The 20,004-nt window shown below is 45.0% G+C and overlaps 1 protein-coding gene across 1 annotated transcript; it reads right to left on the bottom strand.

Annotated features, from left to right (window-relative positions):
* Window positions 1-8,389: 8,389 nt before the first annotated feature.
* Window positions 8,390-19,484, bottom strand: LOC309580974 (phthioceranic/hydroxyphthioceranic acid synthase-like; the record flags this gene model as incomplete). The annotated part of the gene is made up of 6 exons (XM_082295312.1): window positions 8,390-13,975; window positions 14,262-14,443; window positions 14,547-14,750; window positions 17,460-17,620; window positions 18,545-18,698; window positions 19,424-19,484. 6 exons carry the CDS (start codon window positions 19,482-19,484, stop codon window positions 8,390-8,392), a joined length of 6,348 nt encoding a protein of 2,115 aa, XP_082151438.1.
* Between the last annotated feature and the right edge of the window lie 520 nt (window positions 19,485-20,004).

Genomic DNA, 20,004 nt, shown 5'->3' on the forward strand with positions numbered 1-20,004 from the left:
TTTAAACAGATTTTTGTCTAAATAACATTTAAGACAAGTCAAGTCCTTATTCATTGAAACTGTTTGGAACAAGAATTTTTAGCAAAAGAATATTTCACATACACGTAAGTCCTATCTTGAAAACTTCTCTTTTCTCAAACAGGTCTCCCTGAAAGCAAAGCTAGCACAGCAACTGTGGTGCTGCTTAGAGGGTGGTTTCTTGATTTGGAAAAAATATTGCAGCATCAGCAAGTAAGTTATTTGTGGATTTAAGCAGTTTCCAAAGAAGCGGATACATTCTGCTGAGTTTGCTCAGTGCAATCCTGGCCATGAACTGGATTCCACAGCCACATCTACCCACAGCAACCACCATAGGAGGTGAGGTTACAGGTAACATTGTCCTGTGCCCATCTGCACTTGTAACAAACTTGTTATTATATCTAATAACAGCTGAGAGGTGAAGAACTGTTAATCCAGAAATAGTGAAAATAGATGAGGAAACATGCAAACTGTCCAGGTGATTACATGGGAGATACAATCCAGCCATCACCACTGTTTCCTATGGCACTTCAAGAATGTAAAGTCCAGAAGTTTTTCAAGACAAAACAAGGGTTAAATTCCTGGAAGCCTAAGGAACAGGGAACAGCTGTCTGTAAGCTCACTGGGGCAGGCTTCCACAACTCATGAAAACCAATGTTACTGACTTCATGGAGAACAGTATTAGAGTCTCCATGCTAAAAATCTGATTTGAAGTTTCAGATTGCAGTAACATACCTATTCAACAGGAAGACAGCTCACACCATGCACATTTTCTGCTGTGTACACAATATTTTGATAGTAAATATTTCCAATAGTATTTCCATGATAATAATTTTGTCTGTTCCCAGAAATCATCGGTTCCATCACCTAGTGGCTGCATTACTTAAAAAGCAGAATAATCAACTTTTTTCTCTTCAGTTCACCTATGGAAGTAAAGGTACATTATGTCAATATGAAACATTGCATTGTCTGAATTTCTCAATGGTTTGGCAATAAATTGTATCAATGACAAGAAACTGCATTTCTACACAGAAGCCTGTTCTTCCTCTTCCCAGTATTGAAAAGAAACCCGTTATCTGAATGAAATCTTCCTTTAGTCTTATATAAAAGTTGTATCTTTCTGAGCCAGTACTGTGGCTCCAGTGGTTCCATCGGCTGTCATCCATGTCACAGGCATGGACAAGGCTACTCCTCTGCTGGGGGCTGATACACCTAGACTTGACTTGAGTAATACCATAATGAATTTTGTCTGATATTTCCCATACTCAGCCCCGTGTCCAGTTGCACAGACTTCTGCCAAACATAGGCCAGAAGGCTACAGATTTTCCATCCATGCTTATGCAGGTTGAATTTCTGTGAATATTCAACAAAATCAGTTTGGCTGCCTCCAAGAGAGCACTGTGTGAGCCAACTGCTCTGGGTCCTCCTGCTGCCAGTGGTAAAGCGGGTATTTTAGAGAGGGCAGTCATTAGGCCTCATTCAAATCTATTGAATGTTTATTTTCTTGGAAAATATTTCTCTTTTTTTGTGTATGTGTGCATGGAGTGTGTGTGACTAAGTTTGCATTGAAGATGTCGCTTTTCTAAATCCATCCATGAAAATAGTAGAACAAGTTGGCTTCTTTCTTGCAGGGTCACATGCTGTTGTCTAAGTAGTGGAAACTAACACTGCAGCTGAAATGAGCAGCCTGTCTGCTCTGTGAGGTGTGGCAGCCATTCTCAAAGTACTGTTCTCACCTTCGACTAATCTAGAACAATTTGGTCTGACCTGCAGAGACTAACTGAAGAGGGTGTGTGCTTGAGTAGATAAGACTGTCATCTCCTAATGAATTTCGGGTAGCATATAAAGTCACAGATAGTGACAGCATGCATGGAAATTGTATTCTGTGTTTGACTGATGCATGGGATTTGCTTCTAAGTTTACAATAGAAAATACTTTCTTAAAAGTATAAAAACTATGTCTTATAGTTAGATGTCAAACTGAATATGATGGTCTGATTTTTAACCAAAATACTTCAAAAAATACTCTGGAATTTGTGGAATTGTTGTACTGATACATAAACATCATTAAATTTGTCTCTCTGGGCACTACTTTCAAAAGTGGAGGGTAGGTCTTCCCTTAGAGCATGAAGGGTGGTCAGAAGGGATGGAAAGGGGAAAGAGGGAGATCAGTCACAGGCTTCTAAATTGATCACTTTCTTTTTCCACAAGGCTCTATTTAATGTGGTGGTGTCACACATTACCCAAGATTTGAACTGATGGAGATGATCAAATCCATCTGCCAGTGGATTTCACAGAATCACAGCAGCTTGGTAGAGATCTCAGAAGCCATCTGGACTAACTCCCTGCTCAAGCCAGAACACCTAGAACCTGTCGCTAGGACCATGTCCAAAGGCCTTTTGAATATCTTCAAGGATGGAGACTCCATAACCTCCCCAGGAAACTTGTGCCAGTGCTTCGTCATCCTTACAATAAAAAAGTGTTTTCTGGTGTTCAGAGGGAACTTCTCATATGTCAGTCTGTGCCTGTTGCCTCCAGTTTTGTCACGGAGCACCACCGAAGCCCAGCTCTGCGCCCTTCTGCACCCTCCCCTCACGTATTTATATACATTAATAAGATACCCCTGAGCTGCCTTCTCTCCTGAACAATCCCAGCTGTCTCAGCTTTCCTCGTATGTGAGGTGCTCCAGTCCCTTAATCATCCAAACAGCCTCATGTGTCTGAAAAATTTCGCTGTAGCTTTCCAAGGATCCTGTAAAATGTATGTCTTGTTTTGTTATTATTGTCACCATTTCTTATAACTACCTCTGAGGTCACAAGTGCAAACACTAAGTAGTAGAGCCAGGGTTACATTCCACCAGCACCATAGGAACAGCCTGTTGAGTAAGACGTGTCTTAATCTGTTGACTACATTAAGTAAAACATTTACATGGATCCATTTAGGATACAGCATTTTTACTTTACAGTGATAATCAATGTTTGGTGCAGTTATAAGGTATGACTGAGAGAAGCCATTATCAGTAACATTCCTACTGTCAACTGAATGCCTACTTCTCTGGAGTGTTATCTGAAGAAGAAAACACATGTTGCCCTCATGAGATGCTGTAGTTTGGCTGCCTGGGCCCAGGGCCAAGGCAGCTCAGCTGGGACCATGGAGAGAGGATCCCAGAGGCACAGTGGGGAGGCCATGGCCACAGCCAGTCCTGGTCTTGGGCCCTGGCAGAGCTTTGGCCACTGCTCTGTCATGATCCTGCCACAGGCGGGTTGTGGCCCCTGATCCAGGTGCAGAACACGCCTCTGGGCCAACATGGATGTTATCAGGTGTTTTATGATCCAGGAAAAAACAGAAACAGATACTGGTTTACTTGGAGGATAATGGATTTATTAATTCAGTCTGCAAGGCCCTGCTACGCAACAGGAGGATGTTTTGATGAAGTGCCTAAGTAAAAAGTCCATCCACAAGCACATTTTCCAAAGAAACATTAGGGCTTTGTGCCATTAATTCTGTATTTATGTTGCTTCTGTTTAGAACGTATCTGACTAATTGCATTTATGGTTGCACTCAGAGAAGGAGAGCCAGGTGTTTTAGCAGTTTGTCCAAATGTTATATCACTTCAGGCACTGACTGGAAAAATTAATAGTTTTTCAAGTATTGTCCCAGAGTCACATTTATCTGATTACTGAATACGCATCCTGCTAATGGGATCCTTCCTCTGATAACAGTATTGAGAGTTTGGAGACTGAGGGCACAGAATCATTAAAAATACCCCTATGTAGTTAACTATCTGAGATTAATTGCAAAAGCCAAAGAACATTGTCACTAAAAGCCTTCTGTTAAATACAGATACAGATTTTTTTTCACAAGTAGTTCATCTAAGTACAATTCAGATTTTGAGAAGAACATCATTTTTCAGGAGGAAATGGCAGTACAGATCTCTGCAATCACGTTTGACAGCAGCTGATGAAGAAAAAAATCACCTTTTAAACCTATTTAAACTAAACTGGCTGAACACCAGATCTCAGAGGGTGAAAATCAGTGGCACAGGGTGTAGCTGGAGGTCTGTCCCTAGTGGGGTCCCCCAGGATTCAATACCAGGCTCAGTATTGTTTGACTTACGCATCAGTGACTTGGATGAAGGGGCAGAGGCCTCCTCAGCAAGTTCACTGTCAACACAAAGCTGGGAGGAGTGGCTATACCCCAGAGAGCTGTGCAGCCCTTCAGAGAGACCTTGACAGGCTGGAGAGATGGACAGAGAGGAACAGACTGAAATTCAACAAGGGTTAGTGCACTGTCCTGCACCTGGGGAGGAATAACCCCCTGCACTAGCACAGGCTCAGGGCTGACCTGCTGGAAAGCAGCTCTGCGGAGAAGGACCTGGGGGTCCTGGAGGACAACAAACTGTCCATGAGCCCAGAAGCATGCCCTGGGGTCCAAGAAGGCCAATGGGATCCTGGGCTGCATTAGAAAGAGCATTGCCAACAGGTTGAGGGAGGTGATCCTGCCCCTCTACTCAGCCCTGGTGAGGCGTATCTGGAGTGCTGTGTCTAGAGTGCTCCTCAGTACAAGAGATACATGGAGCTAATGGGGTGGGTCCAGCTGAGGGTAATAAAGATGATTAAGGGACTGGAGCATCTCTTTTATGAGGAAAGGCTGAGGGAGCTGGGCCTGTTCAGCCTTGACAAGAGACAACTGCGAGAAGACCACAACAATGTCTGTAATAACTGAAGGGAGGGTGTCAGAGGATGGATCCAGGCTCTGCTTGCTGGTACCAAGCAACAGGACAAGAGGCAACAGGCAGAAACTGATGCACAGGAAGTTCCACTTTTTACATGAGGAAAAGATTATTTACTGCTTGCATGACCAAGCACTGGAACAGGTTGCCCAGAGAGGTTGTGGAGTCTCCCTTGCTGGAGATACTCAAGAACCCTTTGGACACAAGCCTGTGCCATGTGCTCTAGGATAACCTGGCTTGAGCAAGGAGTTTGGACCAGACAACCCACTGTGGCCCCTTCCAACCTGACCCACTCTGAAATTCTGTGAATTCAGAGGCATATGCAAGGACTGCAAAGGCCTGTTTATCTGTTCCATTTATGATGTTTGGTAGTACAGAACAGGACTCAGGACTTTCTCACTGCTCTTACAGTACTGTAGGTTGTTTTTATGTTTTTGCAGTCCATTTTGTTGCTTGTGGATATCTTTGCCTTCTCCTTCAGCTGGTTGTTGCCTTCAGGACATCAAACATATCTCTGAGCTATTGTGTCATCTGTGTGGATTTTCCAGGCTGTTTTTCTGGTAATATTTTCTATGTATTTATCAGACACAAATGAAAGAGTAGTCAGTGCTCTGCCATTGCTACCTTACCCTGCATTACAAACTGCTAATTCTAATCGACCTGGATACAGCTGAAAATCCCTTTGCCAGAGCATCTTTCGAGATTAGGTTTCTCACTGTACTTTTGGAGGCTGGCAATGATCTTGTTTTTGTTCAAATATTCTGACCTTTGGGACATTTATGGCAGATTCACAGAAGCAGTCAAAAGCAAAACATGTAGAAGAGATAAGAGATTTCACAGTACTGACAGGGCAGTTATTGCTTTGGTGAAAGAAAGCCAAAGAGCAGTACTGGCTGCAGCCAGCCAAAGTAGGTGCTTCAGTCTCTCAGAATCAGACCTGTCTGTATAAAGGCTGAAATCAATAGGTTCAGTCACAACTGTGCAACATGGACAGCTGTAAGAGATTGTCATACACTTAACATATGTCTAACATACCTTTATCTACTCCTGCTGTGCAAAGCAGCCCTGTTAGATTACTGCTTTGACCTTGACATCAGTGCTGCACAGTTCTTGTGTTTTCGCACAGGGAGCAGCACAGACAAAAAGTACAACAAATGTGTGTTTCTCTGCTTTGTGATTTGCCTGGCTGTTGGTCAGGTTCTGCCACAGCAGAAGCACTCTGGATTTGAAATCCTCCCTGTGCCTTTCTGCACATGTATATGTATACTTATAGAGTTAACTGCTCCTCACTTCATTACTGTATTTCCCTCCAAATGTTTGAGCAAGGTCACAAGGATCTCTGCCCATACAGAACCATAAACTCAGAATGACTCAGGTAGTAAGGGACATGAACAAAGAAGTGGTTAGGAACAACCATCATGGATTTTCCACAGAGATATGGTGGCTGACTGTGACAGCTGGTGATGGGTCAATAGCTCTGACCGAGGAAGCTGTGACCGGTCTAGAGAGATGGTCCCAAAAGGAATCGCCTTCCCGAGGCCCGGTGTCTTCCCTCAGCTGCTGGCAGGAGGGCCCTTGCAGAAGCTGTCAGCTCTTTAGTGATTGTCAGCTCGTGATTTCAGCTCAGCTCTGCAGGGCAGCCTCCAGGCCGGAACAGGGAGAGACGAGAGGCTCGTGTAGCTGTTCCCCACGAGGCAGCTTTATTGGTCCGTACTGGCGAAGGGGAACCAGGGACGAGCGCTCTCCCTCGGAGGGGCAGGGGGCTGGCTTTATAGGGATACAGGGGGTGGGTGCCAGAGGGTAAAGGCCAATGGGCTACAAAGGATCTGCATAGGGTCTCCCAGAGGATTCTGAGTTTGTCTTCTTCTTGCCATAACTGAAGAGTAGCTGCCTTCCCAGAGGGGTCCTGCTGGGAGATTGAGCAATCTCCTTATCTCAGCAGACGTCCCTCCAGGGCAGTGGCTGGGCATACCCTACAGCTGACTAGCCTGATTACCTTGAAGAATGAAAACACTAAGGAGAGAGAGTTTTTATGCACCTTGATTCCATAAAGACTTTCAGCAGTGTCCCAATGCATCCTTGTAGCCAAATTGATGCTAGATAGATTGAAAAAGACGACTATAAGCTGGGTGGAATATTCACTGGACTGCCAGGCCTAAAGGGTGATATCAGCTGTGCCAAGTCCATCTGGCAGTGAGCCAGTAGCAGCACCCTGCAGACTCTTTATTAACAGCCTAGCCAACATCAAGTTAGGTGAGAGCATTTGGCTCATTGAAAGGGAGGGCCACTATTCAGAGGGACAAACAGCTTTACAGAATCTTCATTATTTCCAACCATGGTGAATGCAAGGCCTTGCACCTGGGATGGCTTAGCCCCCCCTCCACCTATTCTACACATGAGACAGGCAAAGCATTTAGCATTACAGTCCAGGGACTGGCTGCAGAGCAGCCTCGATGAAAAGGACTGGGGGATCCCGATGGGCAGTGAACTAAACACAGGTTCACTGTGCATGCTGACAGCAGTGAAAGCCAACAGCCAGCTGGGCAGGGAACTCTTTGCATCACACTGGTGTAACGTGCACCACCACTCCACCACACTTGACTCATTACACCACATCTAGAACCCTGGTCCAATTCTGGGCCTTCTACTATGAGAAGGATATAGATAAGCCTGAATACATTTGGCATAAGGCCACCAAGATCTTTGGGGCTGCAGCACCAGAGCTAAGAGAGACCAAGGGAACTTTTCAGTCTGGAGATCAGATGGTTTCAGGGAGACATCATAGACCATGGATACTCCACTCATTGGAAATACTACCAGAACTGCAAGGGACAACTCATCATAATAAGGGAGAAATAGTACAACACCCTATTCCCATATTAAGAGACTAAACAAAGTTTCCTTCAGTGTCTTTGGGGACAAGTCTGTATTTTCTCACTGGAACAAAAGCGGGGCAGGTATTAGAGTCACAAAAATTTAAAGTAGGAGAGCAGATTAGGGACAAAAAAAATCAAATAAGATAAAGATACACTTCAGGTTTGGTTTTTTAAAAACTTTTTTGCTATTCTTGTTTATTTGGGCTTTCATAAAAATTGGTTACTTAATAATAAAAAACATTTACTTTACTGTATGCCTCACAATTGGAAACAATTGATAAATTCTTAATATTTTTGAAGACATAAGCAAAACACTAGGTTTTTGAAATTCACATCAGACTTTCAAAAAGATGCCTGTATTTCAAAATATTTAGTAATATTTTAAAAATAATTATATTTTAAGAATAGAATATGACAAAAATATGATAAGCTCATGCAGCTTTATATACTTACCGCTGAAAGGTGCAAATATACAATTTTCATCAAAACTTGAATAGAGTTTAAAAATGCAATGTACAGTGAAAATGTGTAGGTATTTACCTACATATTTCCAGTTAAAACTATTGAAAATTAAGGTAAAAGACACTGAAAGCAAAAAGTCAAACGATTGACTGAAATTAACACAGCTAGCAGAATAATGGCAGAAGAACCTGGTGTGGGTTTTCTGAGTCAATGCAGAAGAGGACATTCAGCATCACCAAATGTCCTACCCCATCCAAAATGACACATTCTGAGATGCTACAAAGGGTCTGAGTATTGTCAAGTTATACAATTCCTGAATAAGAAGACACCTCTACCAAGGTGTCATTTTCTGCACTTTCAACCGCAGCATTCTTCTTTTCAACTGTTCCATTTGCATTGCTTGTTTCTTCCAAAACTACCACTAAACTTGACAGGGTTGTGTGAGGATCAAGCAGTTTCACAAGAGGTATGTCCACCTTTCTCTCTTGAAAGACACGGTTCTGAATTGTCATAGCTAACATAGAGTCTATGCCCAAAGATGAAAGGGGTGTATTCATGGTTAGTTCATCTGCATTCACTCCTGTGAGGTCACTCACCAGTGAGGTGATGTAGTCCTCGGATTTGAGAAAGGCAGTCTCTGGGACTTCAGTTTCCTCAGGGGTTCCAATCTTGTTCCTGAAATCTTCTGACATAAGTGATACAAAGCGACTTTTGAGTGAAATAATCCGAGTGAAAACATGATGATACAAAGCTTGAAAGTTCAATTTGACGACAGCTTGCTGCGGGTTGTTTATAAGTAAGGTCTTCCTGAGATACTCATGAATTTCATGCACTTGCAGAATGTCTATGCCCTTGGATCCCAGGATGCTCTGAATGTGGCTTTGATTGAGCAGAATGCCAAGGTTCAAAGCACCCCAGTTAATGGCCTGGCCTGAAAGCCCACAGTTCCTCCGGTAGAGGCAGAAGAGATCCAGGAAAGAGTTTGCAGCTGCATAGTTTGTCTGGGTGGCATTGCCCAGAAAGGAAGTAACAGAGGAGTAGCACACAAAGTAGTCCAGCTCCTGGCCTCTGGTAGCCCAGTGAAGATTTAGGGTCCCTGCTACCTTTGGGCTCAGCACTTTGTGAAAGTCAGCCAGCCTCAGGACTTCAAGGTGGCCATCGTGCAAAGCAACAGCACTTTGGAATACACCTTTGATCGGACTCCCCACAAAGGTGTTGGCAATGGACTGGAAAGCCTTCTCAACATCACCGGTCAAAGTCACGTCACACTGCACAGACACTACTTTGCTCCCTTTGTACTGCTGCTGCAAAGCCCTCATCTCTTCTTGCTTCTCACTGCTGGGAATTCTCCTGGAGAGTATTGCAATACACCCTCCTCCATTCTCAGCTATGAATTTCACCGTTTCAAAGCCAAGTCCAGTGAGCCCCCCGACTACCACATAAACAGCGTTCTGCTTGAACAGCTGCCTCTGGGGCTCGTACAGCGGGATATCTGAAAGCACACTGATGTCCTTCTGCCTTCTCAGGACAGCAAGGGGAACAGAAGTGCAGGTAAAATAGGACATCACAGAGTTTAGCCCTTCAAAGTTCTCCGTCTGCTGAAAAACAGAACCCGAGAGATGTCTAAACTGTTTCATATCCATGGAACTGACCCAGGCATGTACAGTCTTGTGCAATTCCTTTAGAGGTGCTTTCCGGAAAAGGCTGGAAACGACAAGGACATGAAAGCTGATGTTTTCATGATCAATTTCACTGACATTCTGGATACATTCGGACTGCTGATTGCCACACACGATCACCACATCTTTAAGAAAGTACATGTGGGCCAGATCCTCCAAAGACAGTCTGTTCACTGGAGGAAGAAGAACTAGGGCATTGCACAGGTTGATATACTGGAATACGTTAGGAGCGGGCTTTGCAAGGACTGGTCTCCAACCCATTTCTTCTGCTGCTGCAGAAAGAACGTGGCACAAAACCGATGATGGCTCTGTAGTTATAATACCCAAAGTTCTGCCATGTTTCCCCTTGGATAACCTCTGAGTGAAAATTTCCCATGCAATGATGAAGTATGACACACAAGGAACACTCTGGAGGAAGGGGAATTTCTTTGCCTTGAAACAAACGGTTGCTGGAATCGGAACTCTGGATGACGCAGCAGTGGGATAACATGAAACCACATGATCTCCCACTTTCACTTTTCTCACGTCAATGCCTGTTGCAGTGACTGTGCCACTGAAATCAAGAGCTAAAAGTCTGTGCCTGTCTCCCGCTTGTGAGTTCCAATACAGTGTATTACCAAAGTTGCAGCTAGAAACACTAATGGGAAAATAATCTTCTGAGTGGAGACAAATTTTATCCACTTGAATTTCAACACTCTCTTTGTCCAGCTGAGTAGCAGTGCCGGTGGATAATTCCCCAGACAAGTCTTTTGCTGCGTACGCATCACAAGTGTACAAAGTGAACGTTTGTGATTTCTGGAGAGATCTTACGGGTTGGTTGTAATCTGCATCTACAAAAGGTGTGCGTCTGATTTCGGACACATAAATCCTTCCCTGGCTGATGCAAACTTCTGGATAGTCCCCACCTTTGTATTTGACAAGAACATCTGCTAGCACTGAGATGTCCAGGGAAGTGGAAGAGCTGAGGTCAATCAACTGAAATGTGATTTCTGGAACTTCAACAATACAAGTTCTGGTCATGCCATATAATGCAAACCCACAGTTAACGTGGTCCACATATCTCTCCGTTGTTCTGTAGGTGATCACTCTGATGGAACAGCGGGATGTCTTCTCTCTTAGTGCCACCACTACCTGGCGATAGGCTTCACAGCACTTTGCCAACTGATCTACCGCTTCCCTTGGGAAGTCTTCATTTAACTTTTGAATTCCCCACAGGAAGAGGATTTCATCATAAGCCTCAACCTCTGCTCTCATTTTATTCTGTGTCTGGCCTTCCGCAAGGCATTCCCAGTCTTCATACATAACATATCTCGAAGCAGAATGCAAGTACTTTTTGAGCTGCTCAGCTATCCCAAATCTGTCTGCAAACACAACGACTCTGGGCTTAAACCCCAGATGTCCAATTGTCTGTGAAAGAGAGACTTCTTTCCACTTGTTTTCAAACAGGAATTCATTGTCTCTGGAAGACGCTTCCTTCACGAAAGTGATGGCAACACGCTTGAGCTCAGCCAAGACAGAGCCGTGTTTGTCCACAAAGCATCCACAGACCTCAAGGCAGTTTCCAGTGGACTTGCTCATTCTCATATATATCATCATTTCTTCCTCCAGTGGGCGGAGCACCACCAGGCTGCCTATCCCTGAGGGAAAGCCTGCTCTGGACTGGAATGTCCTTGAGGTCAAGACAGCGGTCATCTGCAGAAAACAGTCGAGCAGCACTGGGTGCATACAGTAGCTGTACATGTCTCTGACGGTCTCCTCATTCACCTTTATGCTGGTTATAGCTTCCTTTAGCTCCTGGCAATAATGCACATCACTGAGCTGCCTGAATATGGAGCCATACTGAAAGCCAACCTGAGACAGTGCTTCATAAACCTCCTCTCTGCTAATCACTGACCTGCATCTTCGATAGATGGCTGGGAAGGAGATGCTGCTTTCTTCCACCACAGTTTCAGGCTGCTTTGCCACTTGGCCAGCAGCATAAACCGCGCTGGAGGAAGAGAGAACCTCAAAGGTTGTCATGGCTTTTTGCGGACTCAGCTTGATACTCAGCACTTGGGAACTCTGTGTGAGAACACACGGCGCAGAAAAACTGATACTCAGCTGGCAAGTGCTCAGAGGCACTTTAGGCCTTGAGTTGCTCATCACAGAGGCCAGACCAAGCTCCACATAGAAAGCACCAGGGACTAAGGCCACCCCATTGTTCTTGTGCTCATATAAGTATGGCGTTGTGTCCTGGGACACCAGGCAGCCAAACTCCACATTGTCACTGTTTATGCCATAAATCAAAGGATGACTGGCGCTGACACCTCTTTGGTTTGCTTGCTGGTGGATATCCAGACAGGCCATGAGTTTTTGGCGATCAAACTGATATCGTGGAATGGCCACCGGAACACTTTGATACCCGTTATAAAAGTGCTGCCAGTTGGGATTATACCCCAGTTCAAACAGATTTCCTACCAGAGTGAAGAGCGTCTGATATTCTACATCCGTTTGCAAAGAGGACATCACCTTTGTGCCTTTTCCTAGAGTTTCCTTTATGCTTCGCTGCAATGCTCGGTGAGGACTTATTTCCACAAACACCACGTTTTCCCTGCCTCTGGCTGCACTTTGGATGGCTTGTGTGAAAGCAACAGGCTCACGTGTATGCTGCGCCCAGAATCTGCCCTGAATAAAGTCGTTTTCAGATGCAGCCACACCAGTCAGTGTTGAAATCACTTCAATCTCCCCCTTCTGCTTTTCTAAAGGCTCTATTTTTTCTTCCAGCTCCCCAAGGATCATATCCATGCTGGGGCTGTGGTATGCAACTGGAACATTTAAAACATGAAGAAAGATGTTTCTCTGTCTGAAAGCTTCAGCTAAGTCTCTCTGGACAGCTTCCACAGTGTCTACACTCCCAGACAAGGTGCAGGAAACGGGGCTGTTGAAAGCAGCAATGCACACCTTTCCCAAATAGGGATGCAGGCGTTCAGCAATCTCTTCAACAGGGATGTTTCCAACCACCAGCATTCTGCCACTGGCAGTCTTTGCCTGCAGCCTGCTCCGGTGATGAATGACTTTGACTGCATCTGCCAGGGAAAGGTACCCAGCAATATGTGCAGCAGCAACTTCCCCCACTGAGTGGCCAACAGCAGCAATGGGCTTAATACCCCAGTGCTTCAGGAGGGAAGCTACAGCAACCTGCAGGGCAAACAACAAGGGCTGGGAAAGCTCTGGATTCAACAAGTCCTTTGAGCTACGATTTCTCCCTGGCAGGAGGCTGATGGCAGCGTGCTGCTGAAAAAGGTCTTCTATCTCCTTACACTTGTCTCTGAACACTGGCTCTGAGCTCAGCAGTGCCTCACTGAACTCCTGCAGCGTGACACCATTGCCACAGAACACAAACACCAGCTGTGGTTCCACCTTGGACATGGCAGGTTCAGTGCTCGCCGCCAACTTAAGCTCTTGCTGCAAGTGTTGGAGGGAATTTGTGACAAACGCTTTTCGGTACCTGTAGCTGGCGTGGCTTCTTCTGCAGGCAGATGTATAGGCCAGGCTCGGGAGAGTTACAGAGCTCCTTGTGCTCAGCTGCTCAGCTGTATCCGCCATTGCCATCTGGAGGGACCTACGGGATGCTGCTGACAGCAGAACTAATTCCAGGGGCTTCTTAAAGGCAGGAAGAGCCTCTGGCTGCTTCACCTGCCTGACTACAACATGAGCATTGGTTCCTCCAAATCCAAAGCAGTTGATGCCAGCTACTCTTCCGTACTCACTGGATTCTTCCCAGGGCTCTACAGCTGTGGCCACGGCAAGGTTTAATTTCTCTGCATCGATGCTGCTCATCTCCTTCGAGTAATGCAAGGATGGAACAATCTTTCCATGATGCATCATCAGGAGCACTTTGATCAACCCGGCTGCTCCAGCAGCCGATTCCGTGTGCCCAATATTTCCTTTCACTGAACCGATTTTCAGAATGGAAACTCGGGAAGACCTGTTCTTGCTAATGACACTACCCAGGCTTTCAGCTTCAGTAGGATCTCCAGCAGCAGTTCCGGTGCCATGGGCTTCAATGTACTGCACAACTGAGGGATCAACACGACTTTCATAAATGCTGCGCAGTAACTTCTCTTGCTCTATTTGAGATGGTCTCGTGATCGGAGTCATGGACCTGCCGTTCTGATTGACCGCACTGATGTTTATCACACCCCAGATTTTGCTGTAGTCTTCCTTTGCCTGTTCCATGAAAAGTTAAATTTCTTTAATAAACTCATGCTTTCTCTGTAGAGAAGACAACAAAACACCACACCAAAGCCAAGAGCACACAGAATATGATGCTAACTTTTAAATGTGGGATCCTTTTCCTATGCTAGGGGGAAGTGCATGAATGCTTAAGAAACGCTTCATTAATCTTAAGCTTGAATTGGAAAAACTTCTCTGGAAAAGAAGTTATTAGAGCTGAAGACACAAAATCCAGGCAAGCAACCAGTCTTATTTCAGGCTGCTTCACAAGCAGCCTTACCTTTTTCAGTGGTTTGAGGAAAACAACACCGCAGCCTTCTCCCCTTCCATAGCCATCTGCCTTCTTGGAGAAGGGTTTGCTTATGCCCTCCGGAGAGATCATTTTTGCTTTACTGAGAGATACAAAGGTGCGGGGATCGATGATGCAGTTCACCCCACCACAGATTGCTGCCTCACAGTCTCCTGGAGTCAAACAGAAACATACTCATGTTGAGAAGGCCCAGGTGATAGATAGGAACAGTAGCAATCCTGATTCCATTGTCCAGCATCTCTTCAGTCCTGTTACCTGATTTAATGGCTCGCAAGGCGTAGTGCAGAGCAAAAAGAAAAGATGAACACGCAGTGTCAACAGTCAGGGACGGTCCAGTCAGATTAAATGTGAAAGAGACCCTGTTGGCAGCAATGCTCATTGCTGTTCCAGTACCATCATAATGATTTATTTCACTCACTGCTCTGCTGGTTATGATTTCATAGTCTCGATTCATGAGACCTGGAAAACATCAGATTTGTGTCAAGTTAACCCAAGCCAACAACAGGCACGTACAGCTCGAAACCTGACGGCGTGTTTCGGTTTTCAGCGTTAAGACAAAACCACGTGGCATCTGTGCTCCTATGGTGAAACTTTGCTCCAAAACAAGTCAAAGGCAAAACTCACAGCAATTTCCCCTGGACTCAACTTACACAAACAGACCTAACACTTGAAATTCCTACCCGCCCTGGAAACAACAGGCCTTTCCTGATGGCTTAGCTCACTGTGTGATGCAGCTAAGGTCTCTGTAGCCTGCCGAGACCCCTGTATCTCAGTTTGCGACGGCGTGGTTTAGTTCAGCTATGAGAATATTTATCAACAAGTTACACATAGCATAGCTTGGATATAAATGTACAAGACATTAGCTTCAGTTCCTCAGATGTACCAAGTTAAAGGTCACAGCACAAACTACATCCAATACTTTGTATTTATCATCAATTTTCACACTGTGAGCCAGTAAGAAATAGAAAAGAAGAAGGGGGCCTCTGAGAGCAGTTGTGTCCTTTTTCTGGGAACACTATGCTTGGAATACCGTGGATCCCCAAGTCCACATGTGGACAATGCAGCACCTGTTTTCAGAGAGCAAGGAATAGTGCCCTCAGTGGAAGAAGAGCACCTCTCAGACTAAAAGGTAATCGAAAGCATTTCCCCTATAGGCACATCAGCCAAACTACCCCAGAAAACTCCCCCTTAAAGAGACACAGATTACACCAGCAATAATGTGCTGTTCCTCTAGTATTGTCTTTTAAATGTCTTCCAACAGCCCTCGGTATCATCTCCTCAGTAACTTTTCTGGTACTGACAAAAGCAGTTGGACAAGTGCACCCCTGTACCATTCTAATGTCCACAGGAGGATTCCTGCTGCTTTGAAAGGATATTAACCCCCACAACACCTTAACCAACATTATACTGGAAAACAGTATGCTGGGCAAAAAAGGGTAGGCCTTTGTAAGAAGCCCAGAAGATAAGGGGCTAATGTGTAGATGTCAAACACTGGCTGCCAGATACCCAGGGAGCCAACCAAGGATTGTCAGTAATAACCAAGAATTGTTGAAAGAACAAGAGGAGAAGGGCACCATGGGGAAGTAGGGCAACACTTTTCTGGGATAAACATTCCTTGTTCTGCTCCAGAGACACAACCACAGAATCAAATGGGTTGGAAAAGACCACTAAGGTCATTGAGTCCACCATATGGTCAAACCCCACCCTGTCAACTGGACCATGGCACTAAATGCCACATCCAGTCTTTCCTCTAACACCTCCAGGGACGCTGACTCCACCACCTCCCTGGGCAGCCGATTCCCATGTCCAGTCACCCTTTCTGTGAAGAATTTCTCCCTAATGTCCAACCTGAACCAATCTGGCACAGCCTGAGGCCATGTCCTCTCATCCTGTTGCTTGTTGCCTGGGAGGAGAGGTTGATCCCCACATCACTACACCCTCCTTTCAGGCAGTTGTAGAGAGAGATAAAATCACCCCTGACACTCCTCTTCTCAGGCTAATCACCCCCAGCTCCCTCAGCAGCTCCTCATTGGACTTATGCTCCAGGCCCTTCCCAGCTCTGCTGTACTTCTCTGGACTTAACTCCAGCACCTCAATGTCCTTCCTGAATTGAGGGGCCCAAAGGGGACACAGGACTTGAGTTGTGGCCTCACCAGTGCCACATACAGGGGAAGAATCACTGCCCTGCTCCTGTGGTCACACTATTGCTGATATAGGCCAGGATGCCACTGGCCTTCTTGGCCACCTGGGATCACACTGGCTCATGTTCAGCTGCTGTCCACCAGCACCCCCAGGCCCTTTTCTGCTGGGCCACTTTCAGACCACTCTGTCCCCATCAAGAAACGAAAGAGAGCATCATCACAGAAGTGAGAATGAAGCGTTGACCCAAGGTCAGTCTGGGCAGGGGAAGGGTCAAGACCTTTAAAGCCTCTGATGCATTTCCAGAAAAGACTGAAAGAAGGGACTGGACATGACAACTAATTTGCATAGAAAGAGAGAAACATGTCTTCAGGGCAGGGAAACCTATCTATAAAAAGGTATCCCCATCTAGGCCAGGGGGTGCCCCCAGGACACTGGACATGTCATTGGCCAGACTGATTCTGGAATCAGGAGTGGTTATCTCTTTTTCACTCCTTTTCTCTCTCCCTTTCTTTATCTCTTCCTTTCCCCCTTTTCTACCACCCTACCTCTTTATCCACAACCCGCTGCTGTGTGCTGATATAGCAGGTCAGTGACCAACATTCCAATTTCCATGCCAAGTGTGTAATTTGTTAATAAAACTTTTCCTGCAGACCTCATCATTTACGAATCCTGGGTGTTCCCTTCCCCTTAAGGGTGAAACGTCACAGCCTGGCTTGGGAGTATCTTTCCCAAGAAGGGCTGGGTTGGGGAGGCAGTTTTAACTCTTTCCTGCTTCACTTCAGTGTCTGAACACAGGAAGAAGAGCACCAAAAAGAGACACAGGAATTCTACCATGAACTCCCAGAGTCTCCTGGTAATTCTTACCAAAAGTAACCAGTAGTGCCATAGCACAGTAGCCTTAGATCTCCAGGCTAGAGCCAGCCTAGATCCAGCCTAGATCCAGCCTAGATAACATGGAAAGGTTATGAAGGAGTGCTCCAATCTTTGTGAGGTTTTCTTTTCTTTGCTGTGAAAGTTTCATCTTACCAATAAAAACACCTGTTCTGGTGCCACTGACAGATTCTACAGGAACTCCTGCATCCTCCAGGGCTTTGTATGTGCACTCTATCAGTAACTTCTGCTGTGGGTCCATGCGTTCAGCTTCCATATTATTAATCCCAAAGAGGTGGTTGTCAAATGAATTAAATCTGAAATGCACAGACCAGAATATGATATGACATATGTATAGAAGATGCTTTTACTTCTAGACTTTTTGCAAGGAAAAGCATTTTTTGCAAGGAAAAGCAGAGCAGTAACTGGTGTTTAGGCCACAGGTCCCATTTCCGAAATTCAGAAGAAAATGTTTATAAACCAAAGATGTTTCATGTCCCACCACAAAATATGTCATTTTATCAATGATTCTGCATTTCAGAGGTAAGAGCCCGCTCCTACCCATTTTTATTCTTATAGTTATTGCACTAGTACCAACTGGATTCCTCAGATCATGAAATGTGCAGAATGAGACTCCCTCTGCTGTAATGTGGTCATGGCCAACGAGTTATAAACAAATATTGTTTTCTACATCATTTTAAGCCAATACGGACCAATGCTTCACAATTTAAAACCAAAAGGTAGAGGATCAGCTCAGGTGTTTTCAAGGGATACCCATGTTTCTCCAACAATATATTCAAAATACTTTCAGTGGGTGTATGTGTGTGTTTGTCTTTAAAAGCACCTTCAGAATTGGCCCATGCTTACAAAAGACCAAGTCCAAGTTCAATCTTGTGTCCCAAGATCAGGTTTGTATGGCCTTCTATCATCTCTTGATTTCAGAGCAGGATTCAATAGCTAACATGGGACTAAGCACTAAATTAATTCTGGGTCCTATGATTCAACCTGGCCAAGTATCAATCTCAGGAGACAATAATGTTTCTTCTGTGCATGTCAACATCTCCTTTGAATGAAGCTCTACAGCCTGAGGATTTAAGGTGAATGTGGAATTCAAATAACAGACACTTATGCTGACCTTAATCTGTAATCTGCTATTCTTCACACTGGTCACAGCCCCTGGACAGCTGTACCCATATCTAAGTACCACACAAACCAGAGGTGCAGCAGGGTAACACACTCACTCATCGAGAAGAGCAGCTCGTGTTGTACATATTTTTCCTGGCTTGTTATCATCTGGATCATACCATTCCTTGGCATTAAATCTCTCGGGGGGGATTTCTACCGTGCAGTTTTTGCCTTCCTCCAGGACTTTCCAGAAATTGTCAATTCCATCTCCTGTTGTGCAGAGTTTTTAAAACAGATTAAATTGTGCACTCCCCCTCCCCGTGCAGGCTCAGAAATGCACAATCAGCTACAAGGACCTCCCACGTGTCAATCTAGGCTGCTCAAGAAGACTTGCCACCAAAAGAAGTGATCAGTCTTTGGTGAGAGGAAAATGAAAAAGCATGACTGATCTCCTCACTGCTTGTCTAAAAGCAAAGGAGCCCCACAAAATCCTTAACCACCTTCTCTCCCCGTTTCCCTACCATCTCACTGCATCTATTCTACATACTGTAATAAAGCAAGAAGCTTTCTTGGAGGAAAACCCAACCAGTTTATGGGACAGGCAAAGCTGATGGTAATGTCCAGCCCCTGGTCTGTCCTGTCCCTAGGCATGCAGAGTCCTGTAACAATGCACAATCACCCAGCCAGTGAACACGCAGAAAGTTCAAATCACCCCAGACCCATCCAGCTCCTTTGTATGAGTTTCGTGTGCAGCTCAATGCCCTGCCCACAGCCAGCACTGCAGCTTCTTCTGTCTGTCTGTCTGTCTGTCAGCAGACAGATTCAAACCAATTCGTTTCCACCACAGCGCCACCTTTCAAAAAGATCCCACAAGCAGCAAAGCAACAGATTCTGCTAGGGGAAAAACATGGTGTTTTCCTCCTTTTCAACATTAATAAAAGACTCTGCTTTTCAATGTCCACTCAGAGCCTGCTTTGCCTTTACCCCCGACTCACCTCCGGGAAAGTTGCATCCTATTCCAACAATAGCAACTTCCTCTGCAGTCTCAATCTCCATCTCCTGGGCTGCACAAGACAGGAGTAGTGTCAGTCCAGTCAAACAATTATGCATTTACCTTTACATAAATACTCGGTTAAAAGGTGAACTTCCCACAAACACACAAACTTGTTCAAAACTTGATTAATCTTGAATCATCTACTGTTGGTTGTGACGACAAACGGCACTTCCCACAAGTGACCTGAGCTGGACTATATTTTTCCTCTTGTCTCTACTTTTAGAGGAAAATCCCCATTTAGTTCCCCAAACTCTCTCATGCACAGACACTTCCTTTTTACTGTTTAACCTCTGCTAACAAAAGGTGAATCTTTTCAACAAATTAGATGGCAAAGACAAGAATTCCCTTTGGGATCAAATTAAATACCCCAGTATAGAAGTGAGAGATGATTTCTTTTTCCTTGATTCTGGGAAAGGAACTTGTCAGATGAGAATCAGTTCAATTGAGCTAATTAGAACTCACTAGGATGCCCACCTCTAAGCCCTGCAGTCCTCCTGGACTTCCTTCAACCCACAAAGAGGA

This window comes from Coloeus monedula (genome assembly GCF_965178545.1).
Source record: "Coloeus monedula genome assembly, chromosome: 1".
In the NCBI taxonomy this organism is placed as follows: Eukaryota; Metazoa; Chordata; class Aves; order Passeriformes; family Corvidae; genus Coloeus; species Coloeus monedula.